General features: G+C 36.6%; 1 protein-coding gene across 1 annotated transcript in view; it reads left to right on the forward strand.

Moving 5' to 3' along the window:
* The window catches only part of Spred1 (sprouty related EVH1 domain containing 1), a 79802-nt gene that overhangs the window by 49782 nt on the left and 6907 nt on the right, over positions 1–23113 (forward strand). The window contains exons 3-6 of the mRNA XM_059261121.1: positions 7002–7170; positions 8874–8923; positions 14902–15054; positions 23012–23113. Coding sequence (XP_059117104.1) covers positions 7002–7170; positions 8874–8923; positions 14902–15054; positions 23012–23113 — 474 coding nt within the window. The remainder of the gene's footprint in view (positions 1–7001; positions 7171–8873; positions 8924–14901; positions 15055–23011) is intronic.

Raw genomic sequence — 23113 nt, forward strand, 5'->3', positions numbered from 1 at the left:
GTAGGTGCTGTATCCCATGCTGCTGTATGGGCATCAGCAGCAAGATACCCGGAGAGGGAGTCCTCCCACTGTTTCTTCTCTCTTCAGGGTGATTGTAGGTCCTACAGTCTTCCCTTCTGTGTACATTCTAAGTGCTGCTCTTGCCTCTGCCTGCAAGAAGGCTTATGGTACCTTGGCAGGAATTGTATTTATGACCAGTCATCCGATCTCTTTTCAGATCTCTAAATTCTTTAAAAAAAAAAAAAAAAAAAAGAGCATATTTGTTTTGTACATTTGACATCAAGTTCTTTTTGCTTCCTGGTTTTCTTATCTGCTAATGTTTTTATGTTACAAACTCATTTTAGACATTCTGCTTTGGTTGTCCCACATGGGATACCATCCCCTGCCTCCTGTTCTCCGGAAACCTAGGCCTTTATATATGCCAAACTCTTCCCTCATGCACTGCCCTTCACGCCTATGTAGTTATTTCCTCTTTGATTCTTAGGATTGTCGATTCTCATGCTGAGTTCCTTGATTCATTGGGCATTTAGAAGTAGTTGTATAGTTCACTAGAGAATTGGGTTATTTTCACTTTTTTTTTTTTGTTTTGTTTTTGTTTTGTTTGTTTTTTTTTGGTTTTTCGAGACAGGGTTTCTCTGTGTAGCTTTGCGCCTTTCCTAGAACTCACTTGGTAGCCCAGGCTGGCCTCGAACTCACAGAGATCCGCCTGGCTCTGCCTCCCGAGTGCTGGGATTAAAGGTGTGCGCCACCACCGCCCGGCTATTTTCACTTTTTATCCTAGAGAATGCAGTCTGTGATTCTTTTGTCAAGATACATTTTATACTGTGGATAAACATTTAAATGTTACACACCTTAAAGACCATCTTTCATGCATTTGTTTCCAGCATGTGGGTGGCAGATGAAATTTAATGGTCTTGTCCAAATCAACTTTACCCTTCCAACTTTAAATCTGTTTTCTCACAGTTGAAGAAGCAAAGATCAGTGAATGCTTTCTAGTTCTCTGCTCGCTTTCTCCATTTTATACAGTCCAAGATCCCTGCCCAGGGCATGGCCCCATCTACAATTAGGATAGATCTTCGCACTCAATTAATGTAATCAAGACAACTCACCACAAGCCTGCTCAGTGCCTATTTCCCATGTGAATCTAAATTCTATAAAGTTGACAGTTAATACCACTCTGAATACTTTGTGTGTTACTTCAGTTAATTCTTCAAAGTAAGCTGGACAGTAAGTGGTAGACATGGAATGGGATCCAACTGCTCTTGGGTGCAAGGCCTACAGACCTAACAAGTTACTGTACCAAATTTCTTTTCACCATCTTTCATCATGCTTTGGGAGTGTGTTATGTTTCTGTTTGTTCTGTTTTTCATAACTCAATATTGTTATTTTGGACACTTTACTAAAAATATCCATGCTCATTAACTTTTGTGTGATGAATAATCTTCGTCAACCTAACTGGATTTGGAATCACTGAGGACACATACTTCTGGACCTCTAGAGTGCTTTCACAGAGGTTTAACTGAGGAAGAAGGAAAGACGGACCCAGAATGTGGAGCACACCGACCTGTGGCCTAGGGACCCAGGCCGGATAAAAAGGGACCAAACAGCTCAAGTAGTCGTCTTACTCCCTCCTGACTGGCTGTGTGACCAGCCGCCTCAGGCTGCTGTCACCGGCTTCTTACCTCCTTAGACTTTATCATTTATCTTTCTCAGGGATTTTGTCAGAGCAGTGAGAAAATTAGCTAGTATACCATCCTTCTCCACTTTTCTTTAACTCTGCTTAATAGCACAGAGACCCCATTTTTTCTCTTTCCCTTTAATATTGGATTTTAATAAATTGGTAGTAGTAGAATTTTTTAAATTCCAGAGTGTAGTTGGTTTTTTTACTCTTTGCTCTTTGGGGACCGACCACCCAGCTCCCAAATAAACACATGGAGACTTACTCTTATTTATGAGTGCCTGGCCTTGGTTTGTTTTGTCAAGCTTTTCTTAAGTTACCGCATCTACCTTTTGCCTCTGGGCTTTTACCTTTCTCTATTCTATATACCTTTCTTTTTTTCTTACTCCGTAGCTAGCTGTGTGACTGGCCCCTGACATCCTCCTCTCTTCTCCTTTTCTCTCTCTTCCCTCTTCTTTCCCTCTATTCTCTCTGCATGCCAGGCCCACCTATTCCTCTGCCCTGCCTAGCTATTGGCCATTCAGCTCTTTATTAGACCAATCAGGTGTTTTAGACAGGCACAGTAACACGGCTTTATAGAGTTAAACAAATGCAACATAAAAAGAATGCAACACATCTTTGCATCATTAAACAAATATTCCACAGCATAAACACATTTTCAACTAATATTATGCAATACCAGAGTTTTATATAGTTTTTATAATTAATATCTATTTAACCTTACCAGAATAGGAATAATACATTTTTACTTTCTAACAGAAGTGTACTTGTTAATGATCAAGTTAAAAACAATTAGTAATGTGATTTTAAAACATGGCTCTTTAATTTGATCTTTGCTAACCAACCACATTCTAAATGGATCAGTCACAAATTAGGGGGTTATTCTTGGCAAAATATTTTAGGAAAGTATTCTCTATAGTTACTTTTATTGATTTAATATTGTGTTAATATATACAATAGTTTTTCATATTTTACTAACTTAATATAAGCTTTTCTTTGGGGTAGAAATGAGGATGAGGCTATTTATGTGTGTGTGTACTTGTATTTTTGTGTGTATTTCTGTCTCATTAACTCATTAATTAAGGTTATCAAGGGGACCTGACGAAATTCACCCATTTCCTAAACATAAGTCCTGGAAAAAAATTTGAGTTATGAAATTAGGTAGAGATACATTTGAAGCATACAATCTCTGTCTCTGTTTCTCTCTCTCTCTCTCTCTCTCTCTCTCTCTCTCTCTCTCTCTCTCTCTCTCTCTCTGCGTGTATGTGTGTGTGTGTGTGTGTGTGTGTGTGTGTGTGTGTACAGATATACACATCCCAAGACACACTTGTAGAGGTCAGACAACATTCTTTTTGCCTTCCACCCTGTTTGTCTTCATAGTTTTGCCTTTGAATATGTCGAGCTTGCAGGCCTGAGAACTTCCAGGGATTCTCTTGCCTGTTTCCTAACTTACAGTAGGTGCACTGGGATTGCAGATGCGCGCTGCCATGCTCATCTTTACATGGGTTCTGGAGATAGTCTACTCAGGTCCTTACACTTGTGCCACAAACACTTTTGCCCAAGCTCCTGGCCTTGCATTTCAAACTATAACTGCATTTATGAATGGCGAAATAAGCAAACCAAACTATTTATGGTTTTAAAACATGTTTTTATGATGTCTGGCAGTTGCATTTAGGATAGTTTTAATAGGACTTGGAATTACTCATTTTATGTATGCAGAGTCTTCTCTTATAAAGAAGCTCCAATAATTATAGTTCCTCCCTGCTATTCCCTTCCTCCACCCTTGTCTCCCTCAGTTAATGTTACTTTCAGTCAAATGTGAAACAGCTTTGTAATTTATGTGACTTAAATGGGAAAGAAATTACTTAACTCAGACATGGGATCTGAGATTTATGTCACCGTTGTTTGATACAACACATCCTCTGGGGCATACACTGAAGATTATCTACAAAGGTTTTCGTTGGGGGTAGTAATAATAAATAGGTAGCATGTCTTTCTGTTCTACTGGCTCCTCTTAAACCCTTAGTAGCTACCACCATAACAGCCCTTTCCTAAAGAGAAGCTTTCTGCTACATTAAATGTATTGTGTAGTATCAGCAAGTAAATTCCTAGTATGTAGGTAAGAACAAATTGAGTTCTGGTTCATAATTAGTTAGTATGTTGCCCTTGTACCTGTTTGCATGAACTCTGTGTTTGCACAACTCTAGGTAGACGCTCTTCTATAAGCCTTCATGTGTGTCCAAAAACTGCATCATTATTCTTTCCATTCTTCAGTATTCTTTCAGGTTCATCTTTAAAACTTGTTTTCTTTTTGTGTGTGTGTGTATTTCTGAGAAGACAGCATTTGGAAACGGGTGGTGGACAGTAGTGTAGATCACATTGGGATTTTACCTAAGAGGAAACAGTTGGACAGTACTAATTTTAGAAAATCTAACGAGCTAATTCAGTAATATTTTCAGGCATTAAAATTAAGATTTGGTGACATGTTACATAGTAACTAGAAGAAAACTGTTTTTTATTCTTCCTGTTTTCAAACAATCCAGTTTAACATTTTCTAAAATACTGCATTTCCTACGTTTATGAATGAGTTACAGTACAAGTATTGTAGTGATTAACACCAATACAGTATTTACTTCTTGAGTCTTAGAATTTAATTTGCCTCTTTTTTACTTCTGTTTCTGAAAAATAGTTGTATAAAAAATAGTAAATCAGCATGGAATACTGATTTAATAATGAATTCCAAAATTCCAAAATGTTTATCCACTGGACTCTACAGAACCTGTAAAAGTCAGTTGTAGACTGGAATAACCTAAATCAGTGTGTGGAAATCTGGAAAACAAGTCAATTGTAGACTAGACTGGTATAACCTAAATCAGTGTGTGGAAATCTGGAAAACAAGTCAATTGTAGACTGGTATAACCTAAATCAGTGTGTGGAAATCTGGAAAACACATGAAGCCTACATTTTTTTTGAAGAAACTATGCACATGTGTATTTTTCTGAGGAAGGATGTTTGTTAGATATGTAAGCTTGCTTCTGTGTTGTAAGGATTGGTGGATACAGTGATAGCCAAATATAGCATCCAGTTTATAGACTCAGTGGAAGGAGGTGTTAAAAAATAACCAGTTTGAAATTACAGTGTCAGAGACTTTCAGACTGTATCTTGTCTAGGGTCAGGAAGGGCTTTTCTTATGAATGTATGTGTGAATTGAGATTTGTCGACGGGGTGGGGGCGTGGGGGGGAGTGGAACTCACGACAGCTCTGTGTAGCCCTGGTTGTCCTGGAACTCACTTTGTAGACCGGGGTCTTGAACTTACTTAAAGGCGTGGACCACCACTGCCTGGCTGTGAATTGAAATCTTAAAGTAGGAAGTATTAATAAAGTATAGGCAAAGAAAGTGACCTGTTCCACACTGTCTGTCTCTGCGAATGTATCTCCAGAGTCACTGTCAGATGAGTAAAGGGAGTAAAGAAGAGGGTAGGAAATGAGAATGGATGGAGTAGAACCATCTCTCGGGTGTAAGGAGCCACAATTAGGATTTTGGTTTTGATCCTAGCTTTGGGAAGACTGTAAACGTTGAAACAAAGTATGCTTTTTATTTAAAAAAAAGAAAATATTTCACATGCAGAGTAGTTACCCTGTCTGAGGAGATTGTTAGCAATGTGTGGAAAAGGCATGCCAATGAAGGAGATAGCTGGAATAGAGGGCAGTGGTGAGGAGATGCTCAGATCTCACCACTGTTTTTAACATATAATGTGTGTGTATATATGCATATCACATGTTGCTCTGGGGTCAGAAATTTTGGCAAAAAGCTGAGTACAAATTTCTGTTCTTGTGGCATTCCTAGTCTTAGGAGCACCAGGAATGAGCAGACTAGGAAACAGTGGATTGAAGTCATTATGACTAGTGGGAAGAAATAAAGTAGGATGTATGATCTGAGGGTTATTTAGGTGGCTTTTGATTGTTTTCTTTTGGCCTTAAAGAGTAATCTTAAAATAACTAAGGTGGGTAATTTTTCTTTTTTGTAGTAATAATGATAGCTAATGTGATAGAAAGTACTCTGTGGATATTATGGTAGACAAAGGCTGAAAGTGCCCCCATATTAAAGACTTAATATAATGTGTGATCCTAGAATGGATCCTGTATTGGAAGTTTTTAAAATGTTATTGTCAGACAAAATTAAAATACGAATTTAGGTAAAAGTGTTGTCTCCATGTTAATGTTGGTCACTGTGTTACATACAAGAATAGTCTTGTCTTAAGAAAGGCACCCAAGATTAAAGAACAATTAAAGGGACATCAAATAATTACCTCCTTGCTACAATTCAGAATAAAATAAAAATGTTGGGCTAGGAATGTAGCTCAGTGGTAGACCACTTGCCTAGCATGTGTGAGGCCCTAAATGCAATTCCTAGCACTGCAAAAATAGATAAACAGAAATGAAATAAAATAAAAATTGTATACATTAGAATGTATAGAGCGAATGTTAAAAATAGATAACCCAAGTAAAAGGGAGGAAGGCATTATACCTATTGTTGTTACTTCCCTGAAACCATTTCAGAAAATATAAAATACGAAGAAACAAAGCTGTATTGTCCTACAAATTACACGAAACTTTCATTCACAAATTATAAGGTGTAATTAATACTGTTATTTTCAAAATGAGGAAGCTAGAGCTTTGAAAAGTTACCAAACCAGAGCCAGGCATAGTGGTACACACCTTTAATCCCAGCACTTGGGAGGCAGAGGCAGTCTGTGAGTTTGGGGCTAGCCTGTTCTACCTAGGAAGTTTCAGACCAGTCAGACATACATAGTGAGACCTTGTCTCAAAGAGGGGGAAACAAGTTTTATAACCAAGCTACTAAAATGACAAATAGGTATTTGATCTGCTTCTGTAATGGGTCTCTTAAGAAATTTAGCAAAGGAATGGCTGGAAGACGTAATTAATAGTGGAGCACTTGTTAGATGCCCAGAAACACAAGGGAAAGGGAGAGTGATTTTAAAAGTTAAATTGTTACTACCACTTCTGTTGTGTCTACTGCCCAGGCTTTTTCAAAAACCATTTTAACTATATTCTTCTGGAAATTTTGTATGCAGCACTGTGTTTAGTCTTTTAAATGATAGCATAATCCACATTCTGTTTACAACTTGTATGATCTTTTTAATCCTCTCTTAGTCCCTTTAAGTTGACTTTGTGAAGATTACATTCAGTATCTCAATTTATTTAAAAATACTCATTATATTTATAGTCCTCAGTGTTTATGTAATAGCTACATAAGATGGATTTTGTGTGTTCATTAACTTTGGCACCTGACTTTTGGCAGGTGGTTTTGGAATGTATGCTTAAAAAAGACCTCATTTATAATAAGGTCACTCCCACATTTCACCACTGGAAGATCGATGACAAGAAGTTCGGCCTTACCTTTCAGAGTCCTGCTGATGCCAGGGCTTTTGATCGAGGCATTCGAAGAGCTATAGAGGATATTTCTCAAGGTAGGGTTTTTGCTGTGGTTGTTATTTTCTGAATGTTTACACATTATATAGATATAGTAGATACTTTCTGTAACATTGACCTAAAGTGATTGCTGTCCTTTAATCAAGTAAGCATTTGTGTTTTGTGACCACACTTTGAAGGACATAATGAGTAAAGAGTAGTGAGCAGTGAGAAGGCTGCTTGGCTTCCTTTATGTTTGTCAAGTCGCAGTCGATAGCAGTTGAATGTTGTATTGTGAAGAGCCTGTCAGCAGTGTGTGTCATGGTACATTACACTCTTTTCTCTTTAATGAGATTAAAGAAACTTGGTAATACTCAAACATATGTAGACTCTAGCTAGATACTCAGTTATAAAACTCTGATTTTGTTGAGATTTGGCAGAGACTGCAATCTTATCTATCCCCTTTAATATCTTACAAGTCTGTTAAATGCTGATTAGCCCCAAACATGGAGATTCTAAATGGAGAATTTGTTTTTCCATAGTTCTGGTGTGTGTTTACTTAAACAGAAAGAAACTACATTTAAACCCATCTCTTCCCATAGGAGAGAATAACCATTTTTTTCCCCTCCTAATCTAGAAGGAAAAGGTCTTTAATAATAGAAACAAACTTGCTAAGAGTAACTGAATCAAACCGTAATAACCCTCAGTGTGGTCAAACATGCCCATTAGTCCTATGCTCAGGGACTGAGGCAGGGGGGTTGAGAGCTCAAGATCTTCCTGGGTTATGAGACTGTATCTGAAAAAGCAAGCAGACAGAAAGTAGAGAAGTACAAGTGGTATTTTAGAAAAATTTGAAGAAATAAACTACTTATGAGAAAACTGGATATGAGCTTGAAAATGCTTAATACTGAGTATGTTTTGAAAGTGTATGAAGCTGGTTGATTTTGGCATGTTTTCTAAAGCTCCCCGGTTGATTCTAATTATTTAGCTAAGTTTTATAAAACAAGCTTTTTAAAGAGAAAATCATTATTCATAACTATTAATATTTAAAGTCATATATTTTAAATTTAGAATTAATTTTTTTAAAGCCTGTATTTATATACTTGTAAGAGAATACTCCTTTTTCTAAGATGGAGTAAATCAGGTTCACAGTATTATGCCAGTTTACGTTTAAGGAGGAAATGCATACTTGCCTAAGCAGGTTACTATTGCTGTATTCAGCCTGTCTTGTTAAACATTGAATATCATCATGTGTCATAACAAATGCAGTATACTCTACTACTACACATCATTTTACATTAATTTATTGTAACTAAGGACACTCAACACCATAAAAGCTTATGCAGACACGGGTATGACAAGTCAGTCAGTGGAGCTTTGACTGTCCATAATAAATCAAGACTGACTTCTTTTTTAACTTGAGCAACTGAAATCTTGATTTTTGAATGCTCGTGTTTCCTGGATCACACAATTTAGAAATACTGAGTTAGTCACATTTTGACATCACTTAAACAATCAGAGAAATAGAACACAACTAGTCTGCTTAGCTTTGAAAGAAAGTGGAAATTTGCCAAGAGATGATAGAAGCAGTCACTTTATTATTCTAACAGAAAAACTACAAGTGTGGTGTTTGAATCTGTTGCCAAGCAACCCAGAAATCAATCTTTGATCTTTATAATGACATAGTCAACCATTAATACTAAAATCTAAGGCAAAATATATGTAAATGCTATGCTTAATTAACTTTGACCTCTTTTTTTAGGGTGCCCAGCATCAAAAAATGAGGCTGAAGGAGGAGAAAATGATTTACAAGTAAGTAGTTTGGCTTGAAAGGAGTTACAAAACATAAACATATTGAGGAAGTCTTAGAATTCATGTTAATAACTCACAAATTTCAAAAATGCTTTATTTACCTCGTCTTCCTGATCAATGGAACCACTGCCTATAGGTTTGTTTTTGTAAGCAATTGACTCATGAAGTTGTAGAGGTTGGAAGTCTAAAATCTATCAAGTGGTCAGACTGGCATGATGGAACCTGGTCACATTCCTGCTGCAGCACTGAACTGGCTTTCCAGACCCCTAGTCCTTTCTCTTCAGGACATCATCTATGTGGATAAGGCCTCACACACTGAGGGAAATCTCTTTTACTTATTGTATATTGATTTAAATGGGGCTTGTACAACAGAAGAACATTCCAATGAAAACTTTGGCTTAATGGTAGAGATTATTTACTTTTGTACATCTATGTTGTTCCCAAATTTCTGGTTCAATTTATGTTATGAAAATTGTTTTAAGCTGTTGAGTTTTGTGGAGATGTCTTATACAGCAAACAGTGTGTGAGCAGAGAAGCTAACTTCTTTAAGATGAGTAGAAAGAGTGTAGGTGGAATTTTCCTGCCCTGAACCACCTGCTCCCAAATAACCAACACAGAGACTTGTATTAATTGTAATGATCAGCCAGTAGCACAGGCTTGTTACTAACTAGCTCTTACACCTTCATCTGTTTCTATTAATCTGTGTGCTGCCCTGAGGCTCAAGGTTTTTACTTCTATCCCATTTTGTGTGTCCAACTCATTCTGTATCTGGCTGGTGACACCTGACTCCGCCCTTCTCCTTCCTAGCATTCTGTTTGGCTTTCTTGCCTTATTCTGTTTAGCTATTAGCCAGTCAGCTTGTATATTAAACCAATCACAGCAACAGATCTTCACACTGTACAAAGGGATTATTCCACAGGAAAAGAAGGTCCTTATTTGTATTTTATGTGTGTGGGTGTTAGTCTGCACACCACATGCATGCAGTGCCAGAGGAGTCCAGAAGAAGGAATCAGATCCCTTGGAACTGAAGTAACAGGTGGTCGTGAGCCTCCATGTGCTTGGAATAGGATGTGTCCTCCCCTCCCCAACTCTGGCATATAGTGATAATATGCCAGAGTTTTGGAGAATAAATGACTGGGGGTCGGGGGATGCATGTGTGTGTGTGTGTGTGTGTGTGTGTGTGTGTGTGTGTGTGTGTGTGTGTGAGATAGGGAATGTGTGCCACACAGTACACTTGTAGAAATCAGAGAACAACTTTTGAGGATCAGTCGGTTCTTCCACCATGTGGGTTCTGGGGGTTGAACTCAGGTCATCAGCCTTGGAGGCAAAATGCTTTTACCCATTGAGCCATTTCATTGACTCTTGAGTTACTTACTTTTTTACAAGTTGCTTTATGACGTTATTTGTAATGACAACTAGGATATGACCTGTTCTTTTAATTTTTTCAGCTTAGTAGAAGTAAAAATGTCAAATTTAAATTAATATCTTGAAAGGATTAAATGTCAGAGCAGGAATCTCCTTCATTAATTTATCCAGCAGATATTAAGATCCCATTCTTTGCCTTCATTGTTAGATGCAAGATTGTTGGGTGGCAGAGCACCTCCTGCTCTCAGCAGTTCAGTGTCTTTATCACCTGCCGTGAGAACTGTCTTGGACTAGTTTCAGAACAGGTCCATCATTTGGTTTAAAATCCTCTCTCGTTCATGTTTTACTTCTGGTGTGTATTACAGCCTTGATCACAAACATAGTTGTTACTTAAATGATTTTTAAAGAAAAATGCTAAGATTAAAGTCATGACTTAAAAACCTTAACCACTGTGTTCTTTTATTTGCTTTCTTTTCTTAGACTATTCTGGTAAAGCAATTAAGATTTTATGGGGATTACTTTGTTTCTTAATTCCAGTTTGTATTTGTTTCAGTGTCATTTTTAATGTCTTTCCAATCAGAAAAGGCAGAACTTCTCCCAAGAAGAACATATCTTAAGATAATCTTAATTGATACAACCACAAAATATGCCTCATAACGTACTTGAGACTGTACAAAGAAAAGATCTTAGGTGCCATGCTTCAGGGCAGAAAGAAAAACCAGCTGGTCAGAACTTAAATGTTCTCACATCTTCTTTTCACTAGTGAAAAGCATTCAGTTTAATCATTTTGTAAAATGAGATGCCATAGCCAAAATGATTTAAAAGCTTTCAGTTAGCGCTTGTTGTCTAAAAATAGTTTTCAGACTGCGAGAGACAAATTGTTGACATGCTGAGTTTGAAAGGCTTTACTTTTAGTAAGGCTCTGTTTCTGAGAGTGAGGTGAGTGGACAGCCCTAGCTCCCTCCCGGAGTGTTTTCATGTTGTGCACACAGCATCTCTTTTAGACACATTGTCACATGGCTCTGAAGGTTTCTGGTGCTTCTTAGGTTGAGTTTGATTATCCACACTTCACATATATTTCTGTTCACGTTTCTAAAGTGTTATCTTGGGCTAGAATCCTAGAAATAGGTTTACCAAAAAGGGTTAGATGAAGATTTATATAGTTAGCAAGAACTGTGTAACTGCTGCAAAACTGTATCTACAGTAAAGAATCTCTACAAACTTTAAGCCAAATGAACTCTTCATTGGAATGCTCTTCTGTTATCTAAGCCAGCACATGGACTGATTTTTTAATAATACATTTTTTGCCAGATGTCTTGACATTATTATGTTCCTTTCTTACTGTTTCATCACAATTATTTCATTGAGGTTGCTTAAGTAGACTATTTTATATTAGTGATGTTTCCAGACAAAACTCTCAGAAAAGTACAGAATTAAAAAGTTAAGGGAAGCATAGGAAGCATTAAAGCATACACCTTTAATCTGAGCCCTAGAGAGCAAGAGACTGACAGATCTGTGTAAGTTCAAGGCCAGTCTAAATGACGTCATGAGTCCCTGAACAGCCAGGGCTACATATTTAGTGAAATCCTGTCTTCAAAGTCAAAGGTGTATATGAGGGGACTGAGTTTATTCTTAATTAAAAATGTACCTGAGGAGATCTCTTAAACAGAATAGTTGATTGTGGCCAATTCTAAAATGAACTGGCACTAGAAACATTATACAAAAATGTTTGTTATGATGTTAGGACAACAGAATTGTAGAGGTTTTTGGAATTTATAAGGTGACAAAATCTGAGCATACAGTTTTTAACTACTATATATATGCTTATATGTATATATATTTAATAATTAAGATTTTGTCTTGTTGAATATCATCTAGCCACACATTATTCAAAAATGTAATTTGTGATAACTTCAAAAATAAAATTATTGAGCAAGTGCAATGTAGTGCATTTCTTTGCTTGTAAGATAAAATTGAACTTTATTAAACTTTCCCAGTGCATTCCTGTGGACTGTGTAGTTACTTACCTTAGGAGAATGTTCTGGAGGTTCTGCTCAGTCTCTTACAGCCTTGGTAGTTGGGACTCTTAATAGGACTTTGAGTATAAAAAAGAAAATCAAAAACTCTTCATGAAAAATGATGGGCCAAAGTCTGAAAAGATCAGTTTGAATCACACTAAAATAAGATAAGCAAGAAGAATAATGGGGCTTTCAGTCAGACAGTGGGTATTGAGAAGAGGAAATAGATTGGAAAGTGGCTGGAAAGGCTCAGATGTTTACAAAGTCATTTTATGGACATAAAGAGTTACTCTGCATCAATCTGAAAATCTCAGGCAAGGGTGTAGAATATTGCAGTCCATTGTATCAGGTGAAAGGGAAAAGATACATTATGGTTTTTAAAAAGTGACTGGTTCACTGGTAGAGTGTATTTGTATTATATTTTAAAATATTAAGATTCTTTATCAAAAGTAAGGGGAAAAGCATAAACCTAATTTTTTTTTTAAAGAAATTAACAACCTAAAAATAATCAAACCTTTCTCCTGGTTCGGGATTGTCTAAAATGTTACATTTTCATAATATATAAGTAATACGTGCTTTATTATACATTGTGTGCATAGCACTTTTCAAACACTTGTTTGGTCATTTCTCATATCCAAATGATGCTTTAGTTGTTTTGCTGGCTGAGACCCATTTAAGTGTATACTTAAAAATTCATCAGTTGTCACTCAACTCATGGAAGTATAGAATTCTAGCCATGTCAGCACTGGGCTATATAACCGTTTTATGTTTGTTCAGATACATAGTTTAAGTAAGGCTTATTGTTTGGAACAAAAAGTTTTGTTGCTTCCTTGCTGTGCTGCGGATGGAATCCAGGGCATTGCTCATGCTAAGCAAGTGCTGGTACCCTGAGCTACATGCCCAGCTTTAATTCAGAATTCCTGAATGACTTCTCAGTTAGGCTATACTTTAGTAAAAGATAACACAATCAAAGACGTTATCTTAAAGATATAATTACCTTATAATTATTTTTGTTGCTACAACTCATGCTTATTGAAATTTTTATCTTGTAAGTATCCCAACCAGCTCTAAGTCTGTTACTGTACCAAATTTATAGTAAAAAGTTGTCTGACCATTTAAATTTTCTTTCATATTTTAATGAGTGAATCAAAGCCTCCGAGGTCCTTTTTCTTAGCCATTTGTGTTTTACATTGTCTTATGTTCAGTTTGTGGGTAGCTGGGTAGTTTGTTTTTTAAAGTCTCCAGCAAGTAAACAAGTTTCTTTCTTTTTCTCTTTTTTTTTTGCTCTTCCCAATTTTCAAATGTATTTTGACAGAAAATGTTTGCTGGTAACAGTGTTTAGCCAGCTTCCTTTCAATAATTTAGCATTTATTGTCATAATAGTTTGGGACAACTGTTAGGAGAATTAGTTCACAATGTGAGTTAACTGTTTCGTTTTGTTTTTTATTAAAGAATTTTTTAATTCATTTTAAAACTGCATTTTTTTGGTTTTTTATCATTAAGGAATTATTTAAAACTGTGTTTTGTTTTGTTTGAATTAACTGGTTTTGACATAGTTAGCGTTACTTGGCAGTGGGTCCTCATGTATATTTTAAACTTTACCTGCTTGATTCCTGCTGTAATGGCTGCTTTCACGTAAACGGTTTTACTAGATGTTACAGTTATTTTGTAATTTAGAAATTGTATTCTGGAGAAATTAAATAGCTGGAGACTGTGGTTCTAGAGCAAAAAATAAAATTTTACTTATAAATTTAAAAGATCCTAGTCAGTTTATGTAATTTACTTGTTTATTTTAGAAGTAGCATTAGCAAACTCTTCGAAACTTATTTAAGAAACAAAATATACATCTTGAACCTTTAAATTTGCTAACACTATAATGATTATTCCAGATTATTTTAGGATAATTTGAGTCAGTGAAAATACTCAGCCATTTCTACTTGACTGTCAAAATCTCTTCTCAAATAATTACACATTAATGGAGACAGTAGCAAATGGTATAATCTACACTGAAAAGAAATGGAAACAACTATTGTCTTATAGTTGCTACTTTTCACCTATATAACATTTATTTTATTATAGACATTTTTGTTTGTGATATTTTGAAATAATGTCTTAAGTGACTATCATTAGTCGAGTATATTTCCTCACCTAAGTCTATGGTGACTGATGAAACATTTAAGTGTAAGTCATTAACAAGTTCAACATGGTCATGGACCACTGTTGTTCATGTTTCTGTTCACTGTATCATCAGTATAGTTTTTACTGTGTGCTTTATATTTTTAATTTGCATATTGTTATATTTACTTGTATTTTCTTCCTAATTTCTTTATCACCTATGTATTTGTACTACTCTCAATGTAATTAAAGGCTTTATCATTGTATCTCTGTAGAACAGTATCCTTTCATTTCTTCTGAGTTATTTTTAATAAGGTCGGTGTTCATGAAGTTTAAGTGTTCTAAATTTCCTTTTGTTTTGGCATGGCGTTCTGATTGTGTACTTTTGAGTTCAGGGAATTGCCTTTCATAGTGATGGTAATGGCATAGACTTACTCATTGTGCTGAAGTGTCTTTCTTTGTTGATGTTATTCCCATTAGACCACTGAAGAGGACGCTTCTCGTTCCCTAGTGAAAGATCACCTTTTCCAGCAAGAGACAGTTGTTACCAGTGAGCCTTACAGAAGCTCAGACATAAGACCTTTACCCTTTGAAGATCTGAATGCCAGAAGAGTCTACTTGCAAGGCAGCCAGGTGAGGAAATGCATACTATTCGTATGTATAGCATATATAAACTGGTGTGCCACAGAAGAACACCAAAACCCTTTGTTCTTTACCAGGTTAAAAATAAACAAAACCCAGAAAGGGTATTGATTTACACTTAATGTTAGTCAGACGAGATTGGGTGCATTCAGGTGGTATGGCCATAGACAAGTTAATGTAGTGCTCTGTAAAAGGGCACGGGATGTGAAGGTGAGTGCTGCAGACAGAGAGGAGGGAGTATCATAGTTCAGGCTGTTGTGATACAACATTAACTGGGTAACTCAAACAGCAAGGTTTTGTTTGTCTCTTTTATCCTATAGCTCTAGCAGTTAGAGTGACAGGGAGTTGGAGTGGCTGTGGTAAGGGCCTTTTTTCCTAGCTGGCCAACTGCTGCCTTCTTGCCATGTCCCCAGTTGTTTGGGAACGATAGAAATAAAGACAGATGTGGCTCTAACAAGGACACTAATTCTGTCAGATCAGGAGTTCTGTTCTCATGACCTAACTATCAGCCAAAGGCCTATCTCCAAATAACCGTTACATAGAGGAAGCTAGAAATTCCACATTTGATTTCAAGAAGAGACATGCAGTCTCCATTACAGAGAACACCATGAGCAAAGGTGTATATAATCTGGAAGAAAACCCAACATATTAAAAACAAAGGGAAAAAAGCAGAGAACTGGCACCAGATTATTGAGTATTCAAACTGTGGGAATCACCTTGTATTTTATCTAGTGTGTTTTTCACAAACCTGGGTACACAGTTGTGTATTGGGTTATACAAACACCAGAGATAAAACACAGAACATTTAAATGGATTGTCAATTTTACTCAAAAACAACAATTTGAAGTCATTATCCCATTTGCATTCCCACAGGTAGTTGACATTTCCTGGGACACTTGGTATTACTCTACCTCTTTTCTTTTATACTGAAGTAGTCACTAGGTAGAAATAAATAGTATTTTATTGTGATTTTAAGTTTTATTTTCCTGATTGCTAGTGTATTGAGCAGCTGTTTTCCTGTGGAATTCTCTTATAAAGAACCTAGAAAGTCTTGCACGTTTCATATTGAGTTGCCCGGCCTTTTCTTACTGAATTGCAGGGATATTCTTTGCATTATTTTTAGAACCAAGTCCTTTGTTACGTACATGCCTTATAACATCTTCATAGTTCAGGGTTTTTTTGTCTATAAATTGAGTAGTACTAGAATCTGCCTCCAGGAGTTAGGAAACTACAATGACAAAATGTGATATATAAAGCACTTGGGGAAAGTATTTTTTTAAATAAAGAAAATGATATTATTCATAGTCTCTTATAATTCAAATCTGTCCTGATCTCCAAGATTATAGACAGAGCTAGATAGTAACTGTCTCAGCAGGAATTAAATGTGATGGGTTTGTTTCCTTTAAAGCTATACATTTATTTGTTGAGGGGTTAATGTACAAAATTATGCATTTGATGATTGTAGCACGAATCTTAAAAGGTCTTAATAAAAACAAACCCGGAGTCAGGTACTGGAGTGAATGCTAAAAGATCAGAGAAACAGAACCAACCACAGCTAACCTCACCTCACCAATTCCTCAGCGGATCTCGTTTCCTCAAACTGGAAGCCTTTGTGTCCTCATCCGAATAGATCTCAGCTGAAAGGCTGTTCAAAAGCCTAAAAGCTTAACAGACTCTAGTTCCTGGTTTTCATGCCTTCTATACCTTTCTGCTTCCTGCCATCACTTCCTGGGACTAAAGGTGTGTGTCACCATGCCTAGCTGTTTTCAGTGTGACTTTGAACTCACAGAAATCCAGATGGATCTCTACCTCTAGATGCTAGGATTAAAGGTGTGTGTGCCACCATTTTCTGGCCTCTATGTCTGTCTAGTGGCTGTTCTGTTCTCTGACCCCAGATAAGTTTATTAGGGTGCACAATATATTGGGGGACACAATATCACCACAAATGATGGTGCTTTCATACTTGCCAAGAGTAAAACACTCTTGTGTTCAGCACAATGGTGTTAGGATTCCATACCATTTGTATTTGGATATAATCTAAAAGGCATCACGGAGAATTTCCCACAGTACAGAATCCAACCCTTAGTTTGCAGAGCAGAAACCTCATTTTGTTTTTCAAAATAACTAAATTAAAGTCCCTTTTCTAAGATTCAAATACTTCAGTTTGAGGAAATGATACATAAGAATCAGAATCCAAGACGATTATATAACCAGTATCTTATCATCTTAGCACATACTCTACATGCAGTAGTTCATGATCTGGGCTACTACTAAAAACCTTTTGGTGTGAGTATAAGTGTTCAACAGAGGAATTAAAATGCTTGAATATTTAGTTGTCTGCTTCAGAGTTATCTTAATGATGGATCCTTTTCTACAACAGAGAAGCTACCTTTCAAAAGGACTGGACAGTTGCCCTGTTGAACTATAAAGTCTAGAATGTTACCTTACTTATAGCTACCAAATTTAGCTGCCATGTTTATAAATTCCTCCAGAAGACACAAGATTGTGTGGTAAGACACAAAGAGCCTTCTTTCTCAGTACAGCGTAGTAGCATGACATTCATTTTTCATGTTGGTTTCCTTGTTTCCTAAAACATCAGGTTGGTGTTCGCTCAAGATGTACAAAATAGGCTTGCATATAGAGCTTAGAGCTATAAGGACTAGTTCTCATAGTATTTGATGGAGCTATGCAAGCTGCCAAGGAAGAAAAGTACTCAGTAGACATACCCAGTTGTGACACCAACATAATGATGTTAATATTTTGAAAGATGCAATAGTGGTGCTTATATTCAGTGAGTGACCAACAGTCGTCTAGTTGGATATTGGGTCCACTGAGTAGGAGGGGAGTTGGTCAACTCTCTGTGGCTGGTAAAGGTCACAGGCCCTAGAGGAGAACCCCCTACTGCCACTTTCCTAAACCAGTTTAATTTCTGACTGTATTTTAAATACTTACTCTTATACCCACAGATATAAGGCTTGGGGAACATGGAAGAAAGATTAAGGAGCCAGAAAACTAGGATGACTGCTGTGAGCTAGTGTCTTCTCTGTATGAGAGAGAAGCTGCAGCTGTGAAATCTCAACAATATGGCTGCCTAAGCAAGACCTGAAAACTGAACACCAGTTGGCATGCCAGCATAGGGGAGTTCTCACAAGGACTCACTCCTCGATGAAGGGCTGTAGGCAGTTAATGGCTACTGAGAGGAGGAGAGTTCAGGAACAAGCCCCTGCTGAGCTAATCCCAAACACATGAGAAATATCAAAGGGACTCAGCTGGTTGTATTTCTAAATTTATGTGTATATATTTAACAATAACAATTAAGGAATAAGAGACCATGAATTTGAGAGGGAGTAGCAGAGGACACAGAAGGAGTTGGAAGGAGAAGAGAAGAAAATAATCTAAATATATCTAGGAATTTATATGAAATGCTAAAAATTAAAACAGAACCTTAAACTTCAGGAAGTCAAGACTGTAACTGGCCTGACTGTTTTACTTATGTCTTCCTTTCTCTGGGTACTAAACAGTCCTGCCTTCAGAGAGAGCATTTTCTCTTTCAGGGGATTCCCTGTGCATATATCCTTAAAAAGGTCCGAAACAGAGGTGGACAAAGCATATACCCGGGAGATTTGCAGAAGCGAGCTCTGTGGGAAAGTGTCCCCAATGCTGGCTTCGAGTCTTCCCTCCAGAAATGCTTACAGATGTTGTCACTGTTTTTCTTTGGCTCCTTTAGTGTTCCATGGGCTGTTTAAATGGTTCGTATAGATAAGTACATTGTTTGAAAATGATAATACTCAGTTAAGGCTTAGTTCAACCAACTGGCATGAAAGTCATTATAGCTGCTTTTCTTACCATGAACAAGATAATGTTTATGAATTGAGGTCATGATCAGAGGTTTGTGAAATGTAGGAGCACCCAAGAAGCCACCACACAACCCAGAAGTATCCCAGCCTGCCCCTTACCTTTACCTCTGTTACTTTGGTTTTTATGTGCTTTTCTGGATCTCTACACTTGGTCTTTTTCTTCTGCCAGGCTTGATAATTCTTTTCTCTAGCTATTTGCATGTGTGAGTTTCTTAGGGAGTGCATAGGTGGGTTTTTGATGTTGGTGTGCAGTAAAAGACTCCGTGACAAATTGGTCCAGCCCTTCTTAAACTTTCCGCTCTAGCAACCCTCCTTTGCATAAGAAATTTTTGTGTGACCATGGGTATGTATGGATATAAAATAGGTATACAAGTGATAACTTGTAGTTGACTTTAAAACAGCTCCTTGGCAACATTTAAATTTACCAGAGACAAATGCAACATGTGCACTAATAAGATTTTTACATAAATAAACCAGTGATTTGTGGTGAAGAGCATTGGTTGCTCTTCCAGTGGACCCCAGTCCTCTTCCCAGAACCCATGTGGGACCCACAACTGTAACTCCAGTTCCAAGGGATCCAATGCCCTGTTCTAGCCTCTACAGGCACCAGGCACATACATGATGCATAAACATATGTATAGATAAAACACTTATAAACATAAAATTAAAAATTAAACCCTGCCTCAGGTGCAGTATTTAATACTTCAAAACATTGTGTGTCTTTAAAAAAAAATTCTGAATTTATCAGTATTTTGATTTATTACTGTCAATGCTGAGAATGCCACTTCTCACAAATACAAAATAGTAGGTATATGTTTAGAGCCATTTCAGAGATTTGCAGGTAAATCTCCTAATCAATCCTTTACCAAAATTTGACTTTTTAAAATGAAACTTGTAAGTCAGCAACTTTTGAAATAAAATACTGTTAACAGTACAGTCTAAAGATAGAGTGCTGATACATGCTGAGGAATGGCAGCAGGAAAATAATAAAGCCCATTTTACAATTAAACCATTATGATTCTGTAAGTGCAGGAAGCCTTTTATGTACAGTAAGGAGACTGCCATCCATACACACAGTCTTTGATCTAAGACACAGTGTTTCAGGCAGTGTTCCTAGGCGTGACCTGAAGGCGTGTACCATGCAATGTTGCCTTGTGTGTATTTAGACTCAGGGCTGCGGTGAAGTGGTAACATGGGCAAGTGCTGTCAGAATCACCCCAGATTGATGATGTTTGATTTTGAATTAATTTTTTTGGTCTGGTTGTGTCCTCAGACACCTCCAGCTGTTACCTGTTTAATTTCATTTATTATTTCAAATCCCACATTCAAATATGTGACCTCATGAGGTCACTACTCAGTTTAAGAAGATGCAAGTTAGACTACATAAGTAATGTATGCTTTGTGCACAGGGAGTGTATATTGATCAATACAAATTCCAGTAATTGGAAATAGCTGTTATTGTTGATAAATTATTTAAGAACATGCTGTCATAACAAACCTCATATTGAGTAGTAAACTAAATGATATTTTGCTGTGTGCTCTGATTGCTAGTCCTTTTTGAGGTTTGTCTGTGGCTCTTGTCCTGTGTGTGTGTGGGGGGGTTGTTTTAATAAACACGGATTTTTAACTTTTAATGTAGTATCTGTGTTGTATTTGCTGGTGTTAATTAGTAAATTCCTCTCTGTACTTATCTTGCCATTTTCCTCCCTGTTGTGAAAGTTTTGTGACTATTGTCCTTAACACAGCTCGACATGTTTTCTTCTGTAGTGGAGCTCCAGTTGCTTTTATTTCCTGCATAGAACTGATTTATTAGAGCCTCCCCTATTGGTGCACAGTGCTGTGTATTGGAGCCTTTCCTGCTGGTTCATAGTGTCTTGAGTGTCACATACCAAGCTTACCTGTATGTCTGAGTCTGTTTCTAGTATTTCTGATGAGATCTGTTACCATTTTGTCTGTTCCTGTACCACATTGTCATCTTTAGATTCCATCTCTGTAAGAAATGTTATTGTTTGGCAAGGGTCCTAACTTAGCAGCTTGTTCGGTTTAAGTTTGGTTAAAAAAGAAAACTTTTTGTGTTTTATATATGTTGTTTTGAATCAGTGCATTAGCTTAGGGAGGCTTTGGTGTCATGTGTGAAGATGGTGCATCCTTCTATATAGTTCTTCCTGTTTCTCTTAACTTTATATTTTCTTCAAGAAAAGGGATTGTATGTCAGATTTACTCCTTTGTACTATTTTGTTGCCATTATGAGTAGAATCCTTTTGAAAAGTATCTTTTGGCTTTTAAGCTGATAAATTATCCAAAAGATAATAGAAATAGCATGTATTCCCAGTGTTTTCAAAAGCAGGACTTAATTGCAGTGTCTATTTTAACACCTTTGTTAAATGAGTGTAAAAGCAGTACTGTCCATTTGTCTCTTTACTTACAGGTCACATGAGAGAACAGTATCTGTATTATTGGTCCATTAACTTGGATAGTTGCAGAATGTGTATGTGTTTATATGGGATGTGTATATGTGATTTTTGAGATAGTAAAATAGGGATAATAGAAAATGGACATTTTTACTTGTAAAGTCTATTCCTAGAGTAAAATAAAATAACTATTACAGGAAGTTTGGGTTTTGTTTTGTTTTTTTCTTCTAGCACCGTGGATTGAAACCAGGGCTTTGTTGGTGCTAGGCAAATGTGTTACCCCAGAGCTATAATCCTTGGCCATTAAGACTACGTACTTTTTAACTGGAGGTCATTGTATTAAGTCAAGAAGTTTCCCTCTTACTTCCTTCTCTGTAATGTTCCCCTATTTATAATAGTTTAACAAATAGTTTATTCTGTGTTTCCTTCATGGAGTCTTACCAGAACTTTTAATCCATATTGGTCTCTTTCTCTGTTAATTCCTGAATTCTTATATGTTCTACCTATAAACCTCATACTTCATATAGAACACATGTGTGTTGCTATTTTCAAATTACACTTTAATTATTAAGTGTAGCAGGGTTTAGATGAGAATGTTTCAGTAAAACAATAAAAAATACAGAACGACAAATACTGATGATTAACATGGAAGTTCATTATATTATTTACTTTTTATGTCTATTTAATTTTACTATAAAATTCTAAAAAGTAAACTGATAAAATTTTAACCACAATCTATTGAGTTTTAATTTTCTTTACAACTCAAGCTAAGCAATCTTACCAGGACATTGACTGCCCTCTTTTTTTAAAAACGTAATTCATATACCATAAAAATCTCTCTTGTTAATGTATTTAAGTTTGGTTTTAATATATTTACAAGATTGTGCAGTAACTCTACTCAATTCCATAATATTTCTATCACTCCAAAAAACTCATTGTGATTATTGTGCTTTGCCCCTCCCATTTTTGTTGTTTCGACAGGATTTTACTTTGTAGCCCAGGCTAGACTAGAACTGTCATTTTCTAGTCCAGGTTATCCTTTAGCTCTAGTGATCTTCCTTTCTTAACCTCCAAAGTGCTGAGATTACAGGCATGGGTCACTATACCTATCTTCTGTGTTGTTTGGTTTTGGTGGTAGTTTTTCTTTTTTGGGGGGGCGTTGTTTGGTGCAAGATGTTATTTGCTAAATTGGATTTTAAATGCATTTTACAACAGAAAATTCTTTCCAAGAGTAAAATGGGGGAAGAAGTGATTCTGCTTTTCACTCCTTTTTTTTTTAAGATTTATTTTGTGTGTATGAATGTTTTACCTGCATATGTGATGCACAACATACATGCACAGCAAACATACATGTGTGGTTCCTTTGGAGGCCAGAAAACAGCTTGGATCCCCAGGAGCTGAGTTACAAATGGCTTTGAACCATCGTGTGGGTGCTGGGAACCAAATCCAAGTCCTCTGTAAGAGTAGCAAGTATTCTTAACTGCTAAGCTATCTCTCTAGCCTGATTCTGCTTTTTATCCAAATGGGTTTTTGGTGTGTGTGGTGGTGAGGAGGCTGGTTAGGCATGATTTTACAACCTATCAGGTGTAAAGGCTTGAAATGTATGTTGTACTTGGTTTTGTTTAAAGTAAGAAATTTATATACTGCTGTCACTTAAAATCGAAATTATTGGAATTTTAGATGCCATTCAGTCAGCAAGGCCTGGACATTCAGAGCCGAAGTATGGAATATGTACAGAGGCAAATATCTAAGGAGTGTGGGAGCCTAAAGTCCCAAAATAGG

Source organism: Peromyscus eremicus, chromosome 4, assembly GCF_949786415.1.
Source record: "Peromyscus eremicus chromosome 4, PerEre_H2_v1, whole genome shotgun sequence".
Classification (NCBI taxonomy): domain Eukaryota; kingdom Metazoa; phylum Chordata; class Mammalia; order Rodentia; family Cricetidae; genus Peromyscus; species Peromyscus eremicus.